General features: G+C 42.7%; 1 protein-coding gene across 1 annotated transcript in view; it reads left to right on the forward strand.

The window, feature by feature from the left end:
- Nucleotides 1–19,645, forward strand: part of WWTR1 (WW domain containing transcription regulator 1) — a 106,405-nt gene extending 86,760 nt beyond the window's left edge. The window contains exons 4-6 of the mRNA XM_054982589.1: nt 12,157–12,290; nt 13,315–13,427; nt 14,737–19,645. Of these exons, the coding sequence (XP_054838564.1) occupies nt 12,157–12,290; nt 13,315–13,427; nt 14,737–14,921 (432 nt within the window). The 3' untranslated portion in view covers nt 14,922–19,645. The remainder of the gene's footprint in view (nt 1–12,156; nt 12,291–13,314; nt 13,428–14,736) is intronic.
- The last annotated feature ends 1,952 nt before the right edge of the window (nt 19,646–21,597 follow it).

A 21,597-nucleotide genomic window follows, 5' to 3' on the forward strand; every position in this document is an offset into this window, starting at 1 on the left:
ACTTCTGTACTGCTTACACATCTTTTAAGAACATCTTATATACTAGGGTTGCCAGGTCCCTTTACCCTTCCGGCTGGAGGTGAGGAGGACCTGGTACTCACTGTTCAGAAGATCTTTGTGTGAACATGTTCTCTCACTGTATAACATCACTTCTGGGAGTGATGTCATTGCGCTGGCACGGGAATACTCACAAATTGGCTCCAGGCAATGTGCAGGAGCATTCCCATGGCTAGAGCGATGATGTCACTCCTGGAAGTGATGTCATCATGCCTCGCTGGGAACATGCCCGCTGCAAGTTGCCTGGGAGGTATTTTGCTTCTTGGGCCCATTCCCTTCACCTTTTCCCACCACTGACCAGGTGAGTCGTGATGGGAGGTGGTGGCTGGAAGTGGCCTCGCTAGGGGACTGGCAGCCTTAATATATGCTAAAAGCGAAGTGGCCCTGATCTGTGGATACTTAAATCTGGAGATGGGAGCCATGAACAGACGAGACAGATCTTCCTGCAAACTTGAAAAACTCTCCAGATTTGCAGAAAAATCTGATTTTTTAGATAAATACATTGGCAGAAAGAAAACAAAAATAAATTATTAAAGGAGCTCCTGTAGTTTTAATCAGATGCCCTCAGTGGTTACTATTCTAGGCTTGGTTTCTGTCAGGAAAAGGCAGGGGAAAGGGCAGGGCCCTTTCCAGGGCTGTTTTGGCCTTTGAGGGAGGACTCATTGGGATCAGGCCCCAAAGCAACCACCAGGCAATGTGATACCACCTAACTTGCATGACTCACCCAGGCCCAGCTGCAAGTTGCTACTGCTCAACAGCAGTTCCCCTTAAAGCCAGTGCAGTGTAGTGGTTAGAGTTTCAGAGTAGGCTGAGGAAGACCCGGGTTAGAATCAGCACGCTGCTGTGGAAGCACACTGAGGTTGATCCAGCCACATACTCTCAGACTAATCTGTCTCTCAGGGTTGTTGTGAAGATAAGATGGAGGCAAGAAGCATGACGACAGCTGCTTTGGGTCCCCACGGTAGAGAAAGGCAGTATATAAATGAAGTAGATTAGTAACTGTAGATGAAGATGGGGGACAGATAAAAGGTAAGTTGTTTAGTGAGTCTGAAGGAGAGAAGGACATAGGAAAAGGTGAGCATATGGGGGCTGCCAGGAGGAGGGGAAAATGAAGTACCCACTGCAGGTTCCCACCATGCAACTAGGCCTCGCTCCACTGGCACCATGCAAGTAGGCCTAGGGGAGAGGCTGCCTATGGTAGAAGAGGAAAAGTAAAAACAGGGAAACCATCAAAGGCGAGTGAGAAGGAGAAAAGGAAGCAGGAAAGGGAGAGAGGCTATGGGGAGCAGGGAAGGGAAAGAGGACATGGTACAGGAGGGGAACATGAGACGCCACCCCGCAAGTCCTTGTGGGTCCCCTACTTGTAAGTATATAATATCCCCCACCGTGTGCCTCGTGCTAGTGCAGTCAGGTGGAAATATCCCAGGTTTCTCCTTGGTTCCACTTCCTGTTCTGTATACAGCCATAGTCTATGCAGGACAGAGACACTCTGGGATGGGGAGTACTTAAAATGCAGGGATTAGGGTAATGTTCCCGTTGAAAGGGGAATCTATACTCATGGCTCCTCAAGACCATTAAAGTATGTTTGCTAAACTGAAGTACTTGCTTTGGTAATGTGGTCTGGGTAATTCTAGTTATTCCAAGATTGTACAATGTGGCATACTGAGCAAAACACCCACTAGCCACATGCAGTGTCCTACCAGGGTTGTCTGTTGTGCAGTTCTGTGTTATTCCAGCATCATTTCTTTTAGAGATAATTGTAAAATTGCTTTTTGCGAAGAACTGGTGAGTTCTAGGCCTCAATTTCAGCTGTTCAGGTTTCTCTGATTCCTCACTGGCCCATGTCTGTGTTCCCAGGAGCACTGTAGCATGTGAACAGGTAATTCACAGAATCTAGTTTAATTCCTATCCAAAAGTAGGATCTGTTCTCTCAACTTTTTTTATTATTGTATTTACAGAGTGCTGTTTACAATATACTTTGCAGAATAACGAAAGCTGAAAAAAGCCCTTTCCCAAGGAATGTACTCTTATATTTCAACAAAGGAGAGAGAAACTGAGAGGGAAGTCTCTGGGAAGTCCACAAGAGGGCAGGCAGCATGAGGACAAGAGCCTGTCCTCTACTGGTGCCAAGGAACGGGTGTCCAGAGATGCAGTGCCTCATGTAGCCATCGTGGCCAATAGTGGTTGATAGATCTACCCCAGTCCTCTTTTAAAGCCATCTAAACCAGTAGCCATCGTTACATCTCATGGCAGTTAATTTTAGTTTTGTATTGTCTGAAAAAAGACTTTGTCCTGTATGTATCGCTCATTAACTTTGGTTCTGTTATGAGAGACGGAGAAAAATGTTCCCTCCTTTTTCTTCACACCATGCCTAATTTTATAAATCTCTGCCATGTCTCTCTTAATTGTCTTTTTTTCCTAAAGTCCCATTCTTTTAAATCATTTTTCATAGGTTGCTATTCTCTATAGTATAGTATAGGGGTGGCCAAATGGCGGCTCGCGAGCCGCATGCGGCTCTTCAAGTCTTATTTGGCGGCTCCCGGAGGCTTGCAAGTTCACTCCTCCCCCAGGCTCCTTTAAGGGGCAGAGCCGACCAGCCGCTCACCCGATCTATGCACCCAGCGTGCTTCCCCTTTCCCAACCCTGGAGCAACGAAGGGGCGGGCCAGGGCTGAGGACAGCCCACCCGTCCTCGCTTTGCTGGGCACTCCTCTGCAAGCACTGAGTTTTGCCGGCCCCGCGCTCTCAGCGAGCGCCCGGGAAGGGCAGTTGGGGGGAAGGGGAAAGAGAGGAGTGAAGACGCGACGAGGAAGCGCCAAGGCAGAGGTGGCCCAGGACTTCCTGCTTTCCGGCTTACTCCCGAGAAGGCAAGTGCGCAGCTGCCGAGAGCCGCTCATGGCATGAAGCACAGCCTGCGCCGGGGGGCTTTTGCATGGGTGGAAGCCTCGTTAGTTGCACGGAGGACTGGCGCACCCATAAGTGTGTGCAGGACAGCTGAGATGGAGGAGCAGGGAATGTGTTTGCTTCAGAGGACATGTGCTTGCTTTAAGATTGTGTGGCTCTGCTTTTGTGATCCTTCCTTCCTTGATTTTTCTTTCTTCCCTCCTTCCTTCCTTCCTTTCTCTTTCCTTCTTTCCATTTCTTCTTTCCATCTTTCTTTTTCTTTCTTTCCTTCCTTTCTCTTCTTTCCTTCTTTCCTTCCTTCCTTCCTTCCTTCCTTCCTTCCATATATTTCCATACCTTTCCATATCTTCCTTCCTTCCTTCCCTTTCCATATCTTCCTTCCTTCCCTTCCTTTCCTTCCTTCCTTCCTTCCTCTTCTTTCCATATCTTTTCATACCTTTCAAAATCTTTCCCTTCCTTTCTCTTTACTTCTTTTAATATCTTTCCATATCTTTCCATGTCTTCCTTCCTTCCTTTCGTGTATTTCTTTCCTTCTTTCCCTTCCCTTCTTCCTTCCTCTTTACTTCTTTCCATATCTTTCTATGCCTTCCTTTCCTTCCTTCTTTCCATGCCTTCTTTCCTTATCTTTCTTTCTTTCTTTCCTTTTTTATCCTTCCTTCTTTCCATATCTTTTTTTTTTGTCTTTTCCTTCCTTCTTTCCATGTCTGTCTTTTTCTTCCTTTCCATCTTTCCATGTCTTTCCCTCCCTCCCTTTCCTTTTTTCCTTCCTTCTTTCTTTCAATGTATTTCCTATTTTCAATAAAACATTAGGGTTGACAATTCCAACTAAAAAAAAACCTGGAGTCTTTAGCCAGAATACTCTAGAGGTGGTGCCTTGCAAGGATGACATCACTTTTTGTGATGTCACTTCCAGGTCAAAGGTTGGGTGGTAGTCCTTCCCAAGCTCCACCCCTTCTGATGATGTCACTCCCAGCATACTGTGCCAAAACCCCACCCCTTCCTGTGATGTCATTTCACGGCACTCCCCCCAAACCCGCCTCTTCCTCTGAAGTCACTTCAATGCATCATGTCTTGTGGCTCTCAAACATCTCAGGTTTATTCTGTGTGGCTCTTGCATTAAGCAAGTGTGGCCACCCCTGCTCTATACCATCTCTAGCTCAGGTTCCTTTTCTAAAGGCAGGCTGACTAGAAAATGTACACATACTTAGTTTGTTTCAGTTTGAAGTGGGATCATTGGGTTAAACCAGAGATTTAATGGAACAGTATATGTGTGCCCCCCCCCCCCCACCAGCTCTTTCCACAGAAACCAGATTACTGCAGGAAGTCCTTATTCCAAATGACTTGGACGAGATAGGCAAGGCAACTTCCATATCATTAACTTGTTGATCTCAGCCATATCAGCTTCCTCAGACCCCATCAAAGGCCGTTTCCACATGTCTTACCGGCTGCACAAAATTGCGCAAAACTCCTGGAACGACGGTGTCTTCCTGGTGCGATTTCCTGTCATGACTCCAGTTTGAGGCAGGAAGACGCCATTGTTCTGGTAGTTTTGCATGATTTTGCGCAGCCGGTAAGACGTATGAAAACAGCTAGAATCCTCCTGGCTTCCCTTTGCATTCACAAGAACAGTGTAACAGGTCAGCATAATTGTTTTGCCTCGAGTGCCTACGCAGTGCAATTCAATATTTGGAATGATGTGCAATGAGAAGAAGGGAATGGTCTTCAAGGGGACAGAAAGGAAGGAAGGAAGGAAGGAAGGAAGGAAGGGAAGGGATACCACCACCATCACCCTCCAAATAAGATGCAGACAAATGACCAGGTCAGCAAGGAGGAGAAATTCATGCTAGAAGAATGCTAGGACAAAAACATATCCATGCCTTTATGGAACTTGAGGAAGGAACTAAGGAGGAAGGTGTTTGCATGGTACTCTGACAAATCTTATTTTGGGTACTGGACAGAAGGAGAAAGGTGTAGGCAAGCACATGCTTACTACCAACTGTAGGACTGCACAGTACATACTCTTTCATACATGTGTCCATGTGAAAGTAGCTCCCTATTCAATTTGGCTTGAATTCACACTCAAGTACCATAGTGCAAGAAAACTGTTTTCCTCCTGCTGTCTCTCGTTCCTTAGATTTTATACCCAGCCACATGCACATATCCATTCTGGGCAGACAGTAAAAGTGAATGCCGATAAAATGCGAATGCCACAGAAAGTACTGAGACCCTGAGCATAATAATAAAATCAGAGACAGCTTTACTGAGGGGAACAATTAGCATACTCAAGCAGTCAGTAGTAATACCAAGCATACAGTAATAATGCTCAGCACTAGAATGCCCACATTAAGATGCAGCTATTCCCAGTACTCCCACACACTGAGCAATGTGTATCATTCTAGAAAGGGGAGGAAAGAAGCTAAAAAAGAACAAGAGGGTGAAGCAGGGACATATATGTACCTGTCTGGTGGGTTCCAGGTAGAGGTCAAATCCCAAAGCAGAGCTCCAGACATTCAGCCAGCAGGTAATCCAAATGATGAATCCATGGGGAAGATCAGTGAAGAGCTGAAGAAATGTACCGTGTGCTAGAAATGGGGCTTCCTTGCTTTCAAAGCAGTGGTAACTTTGAGCAGGCAAAAACTCCATGTGGAAGTAATAATACAGCAGGACTGGACTTGATTGAGCATAACACCTCACACAAAGGCAGGGCACAAGCACTACCGAATATACTTTGGGGGAGGATTCTGGATCCAATGGAAGGGCCAGCCGATTGAGTTCTAGAGCAAAGGATTCTTTTCTCTTTCAAGGCGTGGAGAATAGAGACAGGGCCAGGTGAACAATGGCATTGGCTTGGCCAGAGGGAGTGACTGTCAATCCTGGAAAATCTCTGGGTGGGCAAGAGGTGTGTTTGGAGGCAGTATTGGTTCTCTCATTTAGCAGAAATTCTCATGGGAGATCCTATCAATCCAAATTAGATCACTGGTATGAGAACCTCTTCATAGGGAATGCTAATGTGGGCTTAGTTCTTCATAAGGCTTGAGCACAAAGGAATCCTTTGTACTAAACTTGCTCTGACAAATTGCTAAGAGGCCTTGCTTAATGAAATGAGGTTTAGGTGCAGAACAGGTTTTGATTTCTCGATGAACGGTCTGTTGTCCGCATGGAGCATAATGAGATTAAGAGATGGTCCCAATCCTCTTGCTAGCAGTTGGCCTTTTTGAGTGTCAAAGACCAGAAGCCTCTATTTCTTGGACCCTCATAACTAGCAGACAGATGCTGGTACCATCTTTTCAGGGGTGGGGGGCAATCAAGTGGAGGCTTGATGACAATGGCATCCAGAGAACTTTGTCATCGCATGGTTATCTAGCAAAATGTCAAGATATGTGGACAAACCCTTTATCTTCAGAAATCTCCTTCAAGGTATTGCTTGAATCACCTCCAAGTTTATGTTTGGTCTAGTATAAAATTCCCTGTGGCATGATATAGACAGCTAGGTGAGTCTAATTTTGAATATGCTTAGTTGGAAGTAAGCAACAATCTCGATAGGATTTAATTCCAAATTTGTGTTTGGAATACTGATTAATTTCACTGACCATGTGTAAGTCTAAAAATGCTGAACCACTTTCTCCCTTTTTCTTTGCTGCTGCTGCCTTCCCTCAAGCTGCCGTCATAGTAGAGTTGTCTAGGGCTAGAGTTTGCCGTCTTGACTGCTAGGCAGAGATTTCATGAGATCTCAGTTGTCATTCTCTGGGTGAGGGGTGTTGAACCCCCAAGTGTTTTTATTAAGTTTTAGAATTTTTCTGCAAGCCTAGAGTTTCTCTAGGTTTACAGAATTATTTCCCCTATCTGTATATGATCCTGTTGTGCAAAACTTTTTATTCACATTCTTGGAACTTGTTCAGAATTAAATATTGATGCCTCTCATGGCAATTGCCTGTGTCTTCCTAGAACAACCTACGTATTTTTGGAATAACTAGTAGGCAATATAATTAGCACCACAGGCCAAAATTAGAAATATATCCAGTCGCAGTCTGTGGGTAACTTTCCCTATTATCCTGCAGTTATATCTTCTCTGTTGCATTAATTCTTCTCAAAATAGGCAGGCACCTGCTAAAACAAGTGCACGTCTTGCATTTAGCATGTTGCTAATTATTCTGAATGTTTCATTCTGAAAATCTGAAATTTAGTCAATCTGTGGACTTTTTATCATTTAGAATCAGAATGAATTCAGGTTTCTTTGTACTTTTTTTGCTTCGGTACTATTAGCTCTGTTACCTCTTCTGGACCCATGAGGACTAGAGACTTTTTGGATTGTTAGTTTAGAATGATAGGTAAGTGTCTCAAGATTCCAGGAAGCCATAGCAGCAGTTAGAACAATTTGATGAATACCAAAGCAACGTCTGATGTTCAGGTGTTGCCCTGAATCAAAGGACTGATGTAATGGATGTAGAGAGAGAAGCAACATGAAACGGGCCCTTTTTGGATTCTATGGGGATACACTAGCAGCTGTGCATGCACAGCAATTTCTACCCGTGAGGGTTCCAGGAAAGATGGTGGGAGACTTCTAGAATCATTTGGCATGTAGTTAAAAAGAGAACGGCATCAAGAGTCTGTGTGTGTACAGAGACATGATGAATAATTCAACATGCTGCAGAGCTTTGAAACCTTGACCAATTTTAGCAGCTTTGACAGAAACCACTAGAGGAGGGAGGCTTTTTAGTGGCAGTATAATGCCGGGCATTTTGATGCTGTTGCAGTGTCAGAGTTGCCTTGATCTTCCCTTTTGTTTCCACTGGCTCCTCTCCCATTCATTTTATGAAAAACAGTTTGTTCATGGCAGCACCAAAGCAAACAGTTCATAAGGAGTGCCAACTTTTTTAAAAAAAATGAGTGTCACTGAACAAGTCATGACTGGCCGGCAGGAGGCACTTGTTTTGCCAAATGACCTGCCACACTCTGATGTCACATCTTGTGCTGTGTGCTCCCAAAAGTTTGGCATTGTAAGACCATTCCTTTCTTTTCCAGTTTCTTTCGATTGCCACAATGCCCAAGGGATATGGCTGATACAGCTGAATATCTGCTTGTCCTGTGGTGGCAAACGAGATGGGGCTGATCCTAGTTTCTAGCTTCTGCATTCAGCTGTGATGGGAGTCTGACACCTCTAACATAAAAGGTTCCAGAACAAAGAGGGGAAAGCCCCAGATGAATTGGATTTCATGTTACATGGACAAATAAATATGGAAGCTAGGTTGGGTTTAACATTCTGAATAGACTGGACCCTGCTGTATGAAAGGAGCCCAAAATCAATAATGCTAAGCACACTTTAAGGGCCATGGCTGTTATTTACAGAATGGATCCTGGTGTGCTATTCCTCTGCCACACCAAGATAAGGTTTTACTTTACAATTGTCTGTGGATGGGCCCCATCCCAACTTGCTTCCAGCCCACTCCCAGCTCCTGGAACTCCACCCAGCAGAAAAGTGGTCACGAGCCCAGCAGCCCCAAATTCACTGCAGCTAGCAGGGGCCCTAGAGGACTGGCCCGGCAGCCGAGGAAATGGCGGCAGGTGCGGAAGCACTGCATTACCAGAAGAAGCAGGTGGCCAGCAGGAAAGGGGGAGAACCAGCAGCATGGGCAGTCGCTGGGAACAGACGCGCCCATGAGAGCCGGGCATGGGCCAGCCACAGGGAATTTCCAATCCAGTAGCCTCTTGTGTCGAAACACATCCACAGTCTTATGATCAGGATTTATTTTATTTTCTTAAATGCCACCTGATGGGTAGTGGCCTAGGTGGCAGTAATTACTCCCAACAGCATTGGCCATCTATAAAAAGCCTGCACAGTGGAGGAAACAGGGCTTTAGGAGGAGCAGTGGGGCTGGCAGAGAAGGCAACCAAAGCTCTCCTAGGAGGAAGCCTCAATGTGGAAAGTAACTCAGAGAGGCTTCCTGAGGTGCTCAGGCACAGGAGCTTGACGGGAGGCAGTCAGCTGGCGATTGCCTCCTCCTCATCTAGTTAGTGCCTCGTACATCACTCATATATAAGAAGTGGCAATACTGTGAACATCAACCTCATTAGGTCTGGTATTATCAATACCTATTACAGAGCTGTATCACTTAACACTGTGTTTTCAGGAACATCACCACAGTGTTAGTTACTGAACATGTTTTCTTAAGAAGATATGCTCAAACTGGTTGGGCAGTTTGGGCTGTACTTGGAGGGTTGGAGGGGCAGGGACATGGGCATGTGACATTACTGACATCAAAACCTGGGAACAACCCAGAAGTGACATTGGGTAGTTCTAGGAATTGCCAGAACTTCTATGGTTGTACTGGGTGCAACCCAGAAGTGATGTATTGGTACAGATGCTGGCAGTGTTTTTGTTTGTATTTTTCTCCTGCTGCTGCTCCAAGTGGCATCGGGCAACAGCAACAACCAGTGGGAGGCCTTTTGCCATCTGTAACTGTTAAGGAAATGTCATGAATAGTAGAACCCAGACTTAGGGTTTTAAATAATGACCATAATCTACTGGCAGGAAGTTCTGTTATCCAGTGCTTTTTTTCTAAAAAAATGTTTAGGGGTACTCTCAGTTTGACTCAAGAAAATCACCATTTTATAGTTCAAATTGGAAAAAATAAATGCAGTCAATGGACAAAATTACCAAGAACATGCTCACTCTTCACATGGTCAACAGAAGACGGGGCCGTGTGCCCACTCTCCACGTGGTCTACAGCAGACGCTGTATTACACAACACCGTTGTCGCATCTTTTGTTTTTATAGAGTCATCATTCACTTTACACATCTTTGCTGGCTGTGATGATGTAAAATAGTTAGTAGTTTTCCTACTCGTATTGAAATACTGCCACTCAATGAGGTTATAGGCCAAACTTTCATCAGTAAAACACCACACTGCTTCACAGATTAAACACTCGCTTCCATCTGAGACTCAGGAAACACGGTGAAAGGAAATGATGTCAGAAGACTGTCGGTGATGAGAATTATGGGTATTGCCAACCAAGCCACTCTATAGTGACATGTACACACAACCAAAGAGTTTCGGTATAGACAAACTCTTTGTGCAAAACTATTTGTGCAAATACACAAATTGGTTGCCGCTATCGGGGGTAGCAACAAGACTGACCAATCACCATGCTAGATTCCAACTACCAGAGCTCCAGGTAGCTTAGAGTGGAACTACAAGTGACAAAAGGCACAGGTTGGACACTTGTCAGCTTCCCTCAAGTTTTGATGGGAAATGTAGGCATCCTGGTCTTGCAGCTTGGCTCTCTGACTGCTGTCCAATGGACGTTTCAACTGTCACTTGTCCAACATTCCACCAAGCTGCCTACATTTCCCATCAAAACTTGAGAGAAGCTGACAAGTGTCCAACCTGTGCCTTTTGTCACTTGTAGTTCCGCTCTTAGAGAAGACTTGTTTGTATTTGTCTGCACCCGAACGATCACTGATTATGCCAGCGATCTTGGTGGCGTGTTCGATACTCAAAGACGTTCCATTTTTTGTAAGACAAACAGCACTCCTAGTGAGTTTAAATATAACTAAACATCTTCGTTACCAACATACGCTACATAAAACTTAACAAATCACATAAATATCCATAATAAGTTTGGAGTTGATTTAGCAGGAATTCCAACATTTTAAAATTTTTACTTTCTCCCATTAGATTCACAAAAAGTTTAGGGGTATGCGTACTCCTGCATCCCCCCCAGAAAAAAGCACTGCTGTTATCTACCCTTTTTTTATTCTGCCCTTCTCCATGGAATTTAGGCTGATGTATGTGGCTCCTCCGCCATATAATAGGCAAAGCTGAACAAGTATGTGATTGACTGATCAGCCTGTGAGCTTCATGGCTGAGCTGGGTAACTGAACTCTGGTCTCCTGAGCTCTAGTATAACACTCTAATAACCACTCCCCCATGCTGCCCAAGACCTAAAAGAGAGAGCAGCAGGACCATATGAGTGCCAAGGAGAGGGATTTTGACAGCTTATTCCCTTATCAGCCCTTCCTCAGCACCATCAAGCAGGAGCTGTTGAGGCTATTTTAAGAACTGTGGTCTGATGTGACTGGGAGCTCTGCAAAAGCAAACTATGGAGAAATTCCCAGTTTACTCCCCAAGTGAGGAAGCTGGAGTGGCTGCATATTTTGAATTGCAGTGTGTTATGAATGGTTAATATTTTGCTATGGCCTGTGGCTTGATCAAAACACAATCAGCCATGGCTAGATGACTGACAGAGCTCTTTATGCTTACTATTAAGAAAGTCCCTTGGGAATACACCCTTTGTACTACTCCTGTACTCCACAAGGTGTCACTGTTCATCTACAAAAACCTGGGTCCTGTTGCTTCCACTCTCCCCCCCCACCCCCCACAGAGAAGTTTTGCCTTCTTACTTTATCAGTAGTTATTGGTTAAAGTTGCATTCTGTGTAGATTAAAGGGCTGGATCAAATTGTGTGTACTGTATCCAGTTTCCCATTGGCACCGTTGGATTCTGCTTTCACTTGGACAAATGCAGATTAGAGTAGCTCCAGGAGGTAAGAGATGATGTTGGCTTTTTAAAATAAAAATCCCTACACACAGTCTATGTAATATCTTTTATTAGGATCAACCAAATTGGCACAAAATGTTGTGCAAATGGAGTTTTTGCAGTGTTTTGTGTCAATTTGCTTGGTTCTCATAAAAAGTATGTTCTTTTTGGAGTATGCATGTCCCAATACGGATGTGTTTACAACTTTATCTACACACAGCTGCCTCCCGAAAGCAATCCTGCAGCAGGGACAGGTTCCAAGATATTAGGAGAGTTGGAATATGTGTGGAGCTTGTACTTAGAGCTGCCAGGTCCCCTGGTAGGGCGGGGGATCCCTCACTCCTAGCTCCTGTCCCCTGCTGTCACTCATTTGGCCAATGGGAGGAAAAGGCCCCAGGGAACGGACCCAGGAGGCAAGAAACCACCTGGACCAGCGAGCAATAGGCACGCACTCTAAGGGTGCAATGACATCATTCCTGAAAGTGATGTCATCACGTATGCTGGGAGCGTGCACCTGTGAGAATCGGCAAGGCAAGGGTGAGGCCCCTTCTCCTCTGCTGGGAAGTTAAGGGGACCTGGCAACCCTACTTGTGCCTCCAGTACCCTCCATGACTCAACCAGCACTGACAGCACGTGTCACTTTTTTGTTTCAACTTTAGGAAGCTGATTTGTACAGACAACTTCCCATGGAGTCTGAGAACATGGCCCCTGTTCAGACTGCTGTGAGCCCGCCTAACATGACCCAAGATATGAGATCTATTACAAATAATGGATCGGATCCTTTCCTGAACAGGCAAGTACACGATTTGCTCACCTTCTTTTTAAATACTCTCTCGTAGAGGCAGTATTGCCATTCTCTTCTCTTACCTGAAAGAGTGTTGGTGATTTTTAAGCAGAAGGCTTTTGATTTTGTATACTGTTGGTGATGGTGATGGAAAACAGCAGAGTTGTCCATAAGAAAGCATTCAGTCTTTCTCCAGCCAATTCTTGCTCTTACTTTATGTGCATCTTTTAGATATGTGGAGAGAACTGCCCAAAGATCTTTGTAAAGTGACAACTAGATGCCACTTGTAGGGTCACTACAAGTGGCATCTAGTTGTCACTTGAACACTTATAAACTATTCTGTGACTCTTGGTTGGTCATAGTTACTCTGCCTGTGAATTTTGTTCTAATGGATCAAAATGGCTATATGACTTACAAATAGTTTAGCATTTCTAGAAGTGTGATACTACTGCATGGAAATTATTGCTATGCTCTCCTAGTTATGGCAGTGATGTACACATGCTCAGTACCAGAGATAAAGGAGGCACATTTGCTCAAATCATGCAAATTAGACCGCCCATGCCTGCTTACTCTAAGCCTTCTTTCAAAAATCAGGCTTTGGAAGCATTTAGAATTCTTGGCAAAGAGTGGAGCGGCACAGTAGGGAGGGAGGGGCATGAATGTTGCAGCTATAAGTGGGTAGGGTCAGGGGACAAGGAATAGGAGCCATGAGATGCCAGGAAGCTGTGCAGGGCACTGAAACCTCACCCCTGACCACTGGAAAAGTCATGCCTAGTCCCATCTGGTCTTTGAGCCTTAACTGGACACCTACCCTCACCTAGAGGTAACTATGAAATCTAAAACATCCAGGTTGCAAATTCTGTGCTAGATTTCCAGCTGGCACAGAGGGAACCTATGAACATGTCGGGTATACTCATCCCTAACTGGGTCTCACCCCTTGGCCTCCTGTCTTTCTCTCAGTAGTAACCGTTCTGGGGGCACATGTTTCAGAAGTATGATCTTGACTGAGGTTTCTTCGTGTCTCAATTCATAGTGGGCCATACCATTCCAGGGAGCAGAGCACAGACAGTGGCCTAGGCTTAGGATGCTACAGCATACCAACTACACCTGAAGACTTCCTCAGCAATGTAGATGAGATGGATACAGGTAGGATACAAGAAACACATATTTTAAAAAAATAAAAATAAAAAAACCTTTACAGTGATCCAGTGGACAGCCAATGTGATGTGATGCCTGCATGAATCAAATTCTGTCGCCCATGTTTCCATGGTGTCAGGGCCTCAAACTTTCCGAGAAGCCCTTATCTTCAAACCAACTTAGGTGGGCACTGGCATGGTGACTCAGTGGTGAGGAACAGGTTCTTTTACATGTGACCAGAGAAGCACTTTCCTCGAGCTGGTCAGTATGTGAGAAAACCACATTCCATGCTCATCAACAGCTTCGGAAATGAGTTTCAGGGCCACCGTCTGCCTCATTTGTTGAGTGTGTGCAGCACTGCTCAGGTTGGGCATTGTGAGGCATGTTACATTCCTCCAGAAATAAAAAAAGAAAGCAAGTATGGTAAAATCTTCAGGTTTCATTCCTGAACACTTACTTGTTTAACAATGCCATACTCTGTCTTTGGTTTTCATGTGGGAGGTCTTCTGCTTCTTGCCCATTGCTGACAGCTTTGCAATGAAAGACAGGTGGGTAGTTTGGCTGGATTGCAAGAGTGGGATTCAGGTTGGACAATTCCAAGATTTGTCTATTTCTTAAAAATATATATCTTGCACCGGTGGTTACTTGCAGAACTTCTGTGGCCCTGGTAGAATATCCCTGCCTGCCAAGATCTCCCCATTCACTTCTGTGGAGGAAGTGGCTGCTTCCACACAGATTGGATAATCCACTTTCAGTACTCTTTAGTGAACTTTTGAAACTGATTTTTCATGTGTGGAACAAAAAATCCACTTCAAAAGGATTGCGAAAGTGCATTGAAAGTGCATTATTCAACGTGTGTGGAAATGGCCAGTGATGTATGCAGAGTTGTCCATGTCACTGAAGAGGGCATTACCACTTACGGTCTTTCCGTATTCACCAATACTGATTTGGATAGCTCCTGTCTCATTTTCACAGCCTGTTTTTAGGATTACACCATCAGTCAAGTAGTGTTATATTTGAGATTAAAGTTAGAATTATTTCCCGTTAGCAAGGCTATTTAATATTTAGGGTTAGCAGTAGAGTTACAGTTATTCTTTGTTACAAATGGGGCCATTTTGGGTTATTTTATATTTTATATGTGGGGCTAAATTGAGGGTTATTTTAGGGTTATGCCATGGCATCTTGCGCTCTCAGACCATTGGGCCCAATTTAATTTTAAAGTTTAATACCCTCCAGTCTTCCTTGTTCCTACGAGACTGAAGTGAGTTTTTGCATTGAAGCTAGTGCCTCAGTGATTCTCTCTTTTTTCTTTTTGCAGGCGATAATGTAGCACAGACCCCCATGAATATCAACCCACAGCAGACCCGTTTCCCTGATTTCCTTGACTGTCTTCCAGGAACAAATGTTGATCTCGGGACGTTGGAATCTGAAGATCTGATCCCTATCCTCAATGACGTGGAATCAGTCCTCAACAAAAACGAGCCCTTTCTCACTTGGCTGTAATTGATACTTAGTGCTCCATTCAATTGTTGAAATCCAAGATGTCTTTTTCCCCTCTAGAAATAAATGCAGAGCAGCCTCAAGTTCCCATCTAGCCAACGGTGCCTTACTGACTTCCGACAGACCCTTTCATGTCAGTGAATCTTTGTTTAGGTTTCATTGGCAATAACTTAAGTATGAAATATATGCAAATATATATCTATTTTTAAGGAGTAGGACTATGTATATGCATCTATATCCTATCCTTTTTAGTAAACTAGAAATGTTCTGGAGACATGGGAAGGTTTTTTTGCCTGTGTCAGAACTCACAGTCGTTAGTTACACAGCCGGATTTTAATGAACCAAAAACAGAGTTGACTTCAAGAAGCTTTAGGCTGCAGAAGGCAGCTTGGTTCCAAAAACCTTATATGTAATAAAGTCATATGCAGTTCAACAGCTGTGTTTATGACAATTGTACCAAATGTTTTTTTAATCTATGTAACTTGAGCTTTAAAAATCACTGTATTTTTTCAGTATACTTGTGCTGTATGGAATACAGATTTTTTAAAAATTTCAGATCAGCCACTGTATTCTACATGCCAAGGTACAAACAATACTATTTTGCATTTGTTTAATATCTCTCTCTATGGCATTTAAGTAGTAAATATTCCCAATCTGGTGAAATCTTTTAGTTATACTTTTTATACTACTACCCTATTGTAAAAGAGACCAGATTGAATACTAACAGTTGCCATTTTTTAAATATATATATAAAACTTCAAATGTGATTACAAACAGGTGTTTTTTAAAAAGTATGCTTTAGATGTATCTTTAATATACACTACAATGGAACATATCAACACTATTTTTAAAACTTTGTTGCAACTTTTAGCTGTGTCAAATAAAAATGAGGCTAGACAGCAAAATTATATGTTACGAATTCATCACACAGCTTGACATTACTGATTGCAGTAAAGTTTCATTTTGCAAAGCCTTATTTAACCTTTAAAAAAATTGTGTATTTTGTTGCTGGAACCTAAAACACTAGAAAGAAAGTTTTATTTTACCATGTAGGTAATAAGACAGCCTACTGGTGATGCCAGTCAACCTGGCAGAGATGCTAAAGGATATTAACCAGTTGCTTGTTACCTTTGACATATGGGCACAAGGCACTATATTTGTTGTAGTTCTATCTTATACCTATTATATTCATCTAATGCATTTTTTAAACAGCTGATTTTTGGGACTGAGAATGCATCAAAAACATCAAATCCCCAGTATCCCTCGAATGCAAATGACGTCCTGAGATTCTTAAGTATTTATAGTTGAATGAATTTAAACTTTTTTATATTAAAAATACATCTCTTTATGGAAGGCATTGCAGTTAACACAGGCCTTCAGTATATGTTTTGCAAGACAAGCAAGAGACATAGTACTTGGCTGTGCATTGGGTTAAATAGTAAGGCATGATGATTACTATACCAGAATTACTGAACAGTGGAGGCTGTTTTTCCCACTTCTTTGTTGATGAAAAAGGCAGGTGAATTGGATGGGAGGTTGAAGTGGCTGAAATGTATCCTTGAGAGGAAAATGGTTGTGGCAAAAATACTGAGAGTAATGCTGGAGTGCCTGAGAAAGACAGATCAGGGGAGACAGATCAACACAGAGATGAACCACCACTGATCAATGATATACCTGTGAATACTACCTTAGGGGGAGACTTGTGGCTCGAAGGTAGTTGTACTGAGCTGACAGCACCAGATTTCTTTTTAGCTTTTTAAAATGCAGGCGATCAAAGATCAAAAGCTATGAAGTTCAATATTGATTCCGATTTTTAAATACTGGGGTGCGGGGAGGGAGCTGAGTTGAAAGGTATGTAGTTATGGATTCAGAAGTATTGTTTTCTTTTTGTTCTGAGCAGATTATTGCATCTGCATTGAACATTTTCAGTCGATGGGCATTTTTCCTTTTTTTCCAAAGGTCTTCCCCCCCCCCCCTCCTTTGCATATAGAGTTAATTATTGAGACAGCAGAAAACGTGACTTCCTGCAGAAACAAGAGGCTTTGAGAACCCAAACAATCTTACTGCATTTTCATTATTTACACTTATTAGCCTTAAAATTTTTAAAAAATCAGGAAGTCCAAAGATATATATTCTTTTAGTTATGCAAAAAGTTGAGGTTTTATTATTGAGGGGGAAGGTTGCTTTAAATGTTCAGAAAGCAAGAAGTTTTTAAGGGCCAGATCCAAACTTCATGTTTAGTCAAGGGTTTTGTGGCCCCATACATTGTGTAGAAACTGCCCCGTGATTCTCCGATTCTGCCAACAACAATGCTTGGAATTTTAGATATAGGGGTTGATGAGTAAGTTAGTGGCATTTGAAAAGGAGCAGGCTTAGCTTATGAATGGAATAAACCAATAGCAGGCTTTAAGGTAAGATGTCAAGGGAAGATCAAAACCAATATTTGAAAAGCCAGTTCTAATATTTTTGGAGCAATCCCAGGCATGTCTGCTTGGAGGTATTCAGTGGAGCTTATTCCCACCAAAGCATCCTTAGGATTGTAGACTTTATTGCCCATAGGAGGAGGGGGAAGGGTTTCAGATGTAAATTGTTTCAGGTGAGTAGCCCTGTTGGTCTGCAGTAGCAGACAAGATTCAAGTCCAGTTGCGCCTTAGAGACCAATTAGATTTCTAGTGTATGAGCTTTCGAGAGTTAAAGCTCCCTACATCAGATACACCTGAAGTTGACAGGCCTTGACAAAAGGACACACCTGTGAGAGATGCTGTGGAACTGAGCCCAGGCATCATCCTAACATTCAGTATAAATCAGACATTCTTCTATGTAACAGGAAAGTTAGCTTAGAGAAGGCAGTGGGGGTAAAGAGCCATGCCAGACAACTAGGGCGAAACTACACTGTATATGGGCAACAGAGTCTTGCCTTGAACCACAGAGCCCTCCTACAGAGTACCTGTTTCTAGAGTATGACCATTCATATTCATTTCAGTGCTAGGGACATCGTCACTATGCAAGCATCCTTTTGTTCTATCTCCTCCATAAAAGTCAATGGAGGAATTCACTGTTGAACCTTTCTAGAGTTTTGAACCAGGGGTCTATGTGGGCAACAGATGAACGTGAAAAACTGGAAGAACAAGATGAGGGGATTGGTTTGCTAGCAGTACCATTCCTTCCCCTCTCTCCTCCCCTCCTTAACCTGGAGGAGAGCGAAACCCACAAAAGTTAAGGTTGGACCTGGCCTTAAGTGAATCAAATAGCATTTTGGTTAAGAAGGCAAGCTTGCTTCAACAGGGAGGATCTCCGTAGGGAGTGGGCAGAGTATGGTAATCATGGGGAATGGTTATGGGTGTGTGGTAGGGTACCTGCTTTGCGCTGAGTGGGTCTCGAGTTCAGTTCCTGACTTCTCTGGTTAGAGGATCTCTATAGCAGCTGTGGGTAGTATAAGGCCCTTCTTTGCCCGAGTATGTGGAGAGCTGCTGTCAGAGTAGACAATCCTAAGCTAGATGGGTCCATGGTCTGCCTCAGTATAAGATACTTTCTTGTGTCCATTGCTGAGATTAAAAGGATGGCTTTGCCGGTTTCCTATGACTATAATGAAAAATGAAATGTGGCAGAGTTAGGAAGGGAGAGCACATATATGACAGGCCACCTGTTGTAAAGCAGCTGCTAAATCCCTCTTTAATGAACCAAACCATTCACAAAGATAAGGTATTATTTTGTCATTGTTTTGTTCTGATATTCACAGAAATTGGGGGAGGATTTTTGTTCTGTTAGTGAAGTTCTCTCTTCAAGTTTTTTTTTAAACTTTTGAATAGATATGCAATGGAAACACAAATATTAGATTCTCGCAGAATCTAATACTAATTTTTGACAAAATTTCTATTATTTTGGGGTTGTGAAACTGATTTTATTTTGTTTTTTACACTACACAAGGGAAATAACGTTAGTGGGTGCAGTAGAACAGATATGCTGAATGGGCAGCATACAAAGAAATGCTGATTTATGTGCAAGTTGTGGGTATTAAAAACTGCTTGTAATCTGGGGGTGCTATTAGAACGGTTACTTTCAAACTGGATCCAGGGGGATTTGGGGGTTCCTCAGAAGTTTAGCAAAGGTTGATCAGTAATGGTGGCTTGCCCACCACTGTGCCCCCTCCCCTCCTCTACAGAAGAGTGTTTTGGGTGTTTCAAAGGGTGCACATACCAAGCAGGGGGGCAGTGAGGTCCAACAGTCCTGACCAGTGGCCTTCCTTAACTGGGTGTGCTCCTTAGAATATACCCTAGAATCCTTTACAACACATGGGGGTTTTGTGGCAGATGACTATCTGGAATCTTTCCCCTGAAGGATAAAAAGTTTGAAACTACTGTATTAGAAAGTAACAATTAGAAAAAATGACTTCATAAAAAGAAATGCTGTGGATTTTTTTAAGAGTTGGAGGAATGAAATATATCTATTTCATGACAGAAATGTGAGATGAAACAAAAGGATTTTTTGTTTTCCTAATATACTGCATCCATGTTATGTGCTAATACTTTAATACTTTTTTATTTACATCAGTTTGTTATGCTATATGCTACCTTGTGTGAGCATTTGTTTTTAATGTAGAAAAAAGGCATACGTACAGTGTGCTTCAAATTCAATCAGATCAAACTGTTGTACTCAGAGTTTGGTTCTGTGTTTTTTTTATTCCTTTAATATTGTACCAGGAAAAAAATAAATAGAAATGGATTTATGCTCCCTGTGTTCTTGTTATGAAATGTTCTTTCTGTGGGGAAAAAATAATCTCATTGTGGAAAAAATAATCTCATTGGCACCACAGAAAGTTATGGATTTATGAATTTTTAAAAAAGGTTTCATCTATTGGCTATTTAAACTTTCCCCAAGGAGGATCCTGATTATCTGATACGGCGTAACAATGAAATAGTTAAAACCATGGGTCTTTGGTTCCAACTTTTAGCACTTCATTGGAATTGCCATTGTTAGACACACACCCACACCCACACATGCACACACTGGGTTCTATGACTCCATTCTGCTATCTGTGGAGCCTTGTACTGGCACAAGGAGAATTGTTGTGATAAAAGCCTGGAGGAAGGCTCCGTCATTGGCAGAACAGATTCATAGGGTCCAACCAAATGTGTCAACAGCGGCCAAAGAATATTTGCAGACAAAGTTTTCCCTACATTCTGGAGCCAGTGTGATGAGTGGATAAAATGCCAGCCTGGGATTAGAAAGAACCCAGATTCAAACCCTGACTTGTCCATGGTACTCAGTGGGTGGTCTTGAGTCAGTCAGCATCCCTCAACCTAACTTACTTCATAGAACTGTTACAAAGGTAAACAAGGTGAAAAGGTCAGGGTACAAAGGTAACAATAATTTTCTGGCAGGGAAATAGGTGGAGAAAAAAACATCTGCATAATGTCTATATATATTGGGATGCCATCAAATGATCAAGAGAAAGGTGGCGCTCTTACATGGAGAATTTATCATATTTACTCAGGTTCACGGTTGAAATATATTATTGACTGCCTTCAGTGGAAAATCAGGAATGAGCTGTTTTGTTTAGCCTCACAGTTGCCTTGTAAAACAAAAAAGAGCAAGGGTAGGTTAAATGGTTAATATACCTAGCTAGGAACCATGAATGCCACGTTTGGAGGAAGGGTGGGATAAAATGTAATCGTATAATGAACAATGGATGTTCCAGCCCAAAAATGCTCTAGTGTTTCCCTTCTCTCCAGCACGTAAATGAGAGCACGCACATGTTTCCCAGAACGAGGGAAGGGAGAGCTCTGTGTACATCAGGTACTCAGTGTCTTCAGGTTATGGACAAAAATATTTATTGGTTACAAAATGCACATTTTTTCTGGCATAGGATTAATGTCTTTGTCCTCAGAAATGAAGCACATCTTTTAATATTTTGTAGTGAAACTTTACTTTAGGGTAAAAATACTGAAGGGTGAAAATTCCTCTGATGAGGTTGTGCCCCTGTCAGATCTGTTGTGCTGAAACTGGATATCTACTGGGGGATCAAATTCTATTTTTGCCTGAAGAACAGTTCCCTGAAAGATTGTGTGCATTCGCAACTTCCCACTGGTGAGAATCCTCTCAAGGAACAATAAAGACAGGGAAAGATATTGCCAGAGTCAAATTTTTATTTCTGGAGTCAAGTCACAAGAGGGCAGTAAATTTCTTTCCAGTTATAGGTTTGAAATCTGTTAACATATCTGAGACCAGTATTGCTCAAACTGTATTTTGATAGCATTAAAATGCCACATCATGTAATTTCCTTACTTGCTAGTTGGCTCTGTATTTCAAAGCCTTATAATGGATCCAGAAATTACACACTGATTAATCATCTGTACATACAAAAGCCAAGACAACTTGTTTTCAAGGGAAATATGCCTGATACAGTTTAAATTCCTTTCTTCTTTCCTTCAAAGATTTTTACCCCTTAATTCTACCTTCATAAAGCCAACGAAGTGGCTAACAAAGCATACCATTAAAACCAGCACACAAGTATATCATTAAAACAATTTTAAAAACACAGCTTAAAATGCATACAGTTAAACCATTGGGGAAAGACAAGGGATCATTGAGGGAGTGCCAAGAGAAACGAAAGTCTTCACCCATTGGTGAAAAACAGCACAAGGAGACACGTGAATCTCCCTGGTGTGAGAGTTCCAGA

The sequence above is a fragment of the Eublepharis macularius genome, chromosome 6, assembly GCF_028583425.1.
Source record: "Eublepharis macularius isolate TG4126 chromosome 6, MPM_Emac_v1.0, whole genome shotgun sequence".
NCBI classification, from domain to species: Eukaryota; Metazoa; Chordata; class Lepidosauria; order Squamata; family Eublepharidae; genus Eublepharis; species Eublepharis macularius.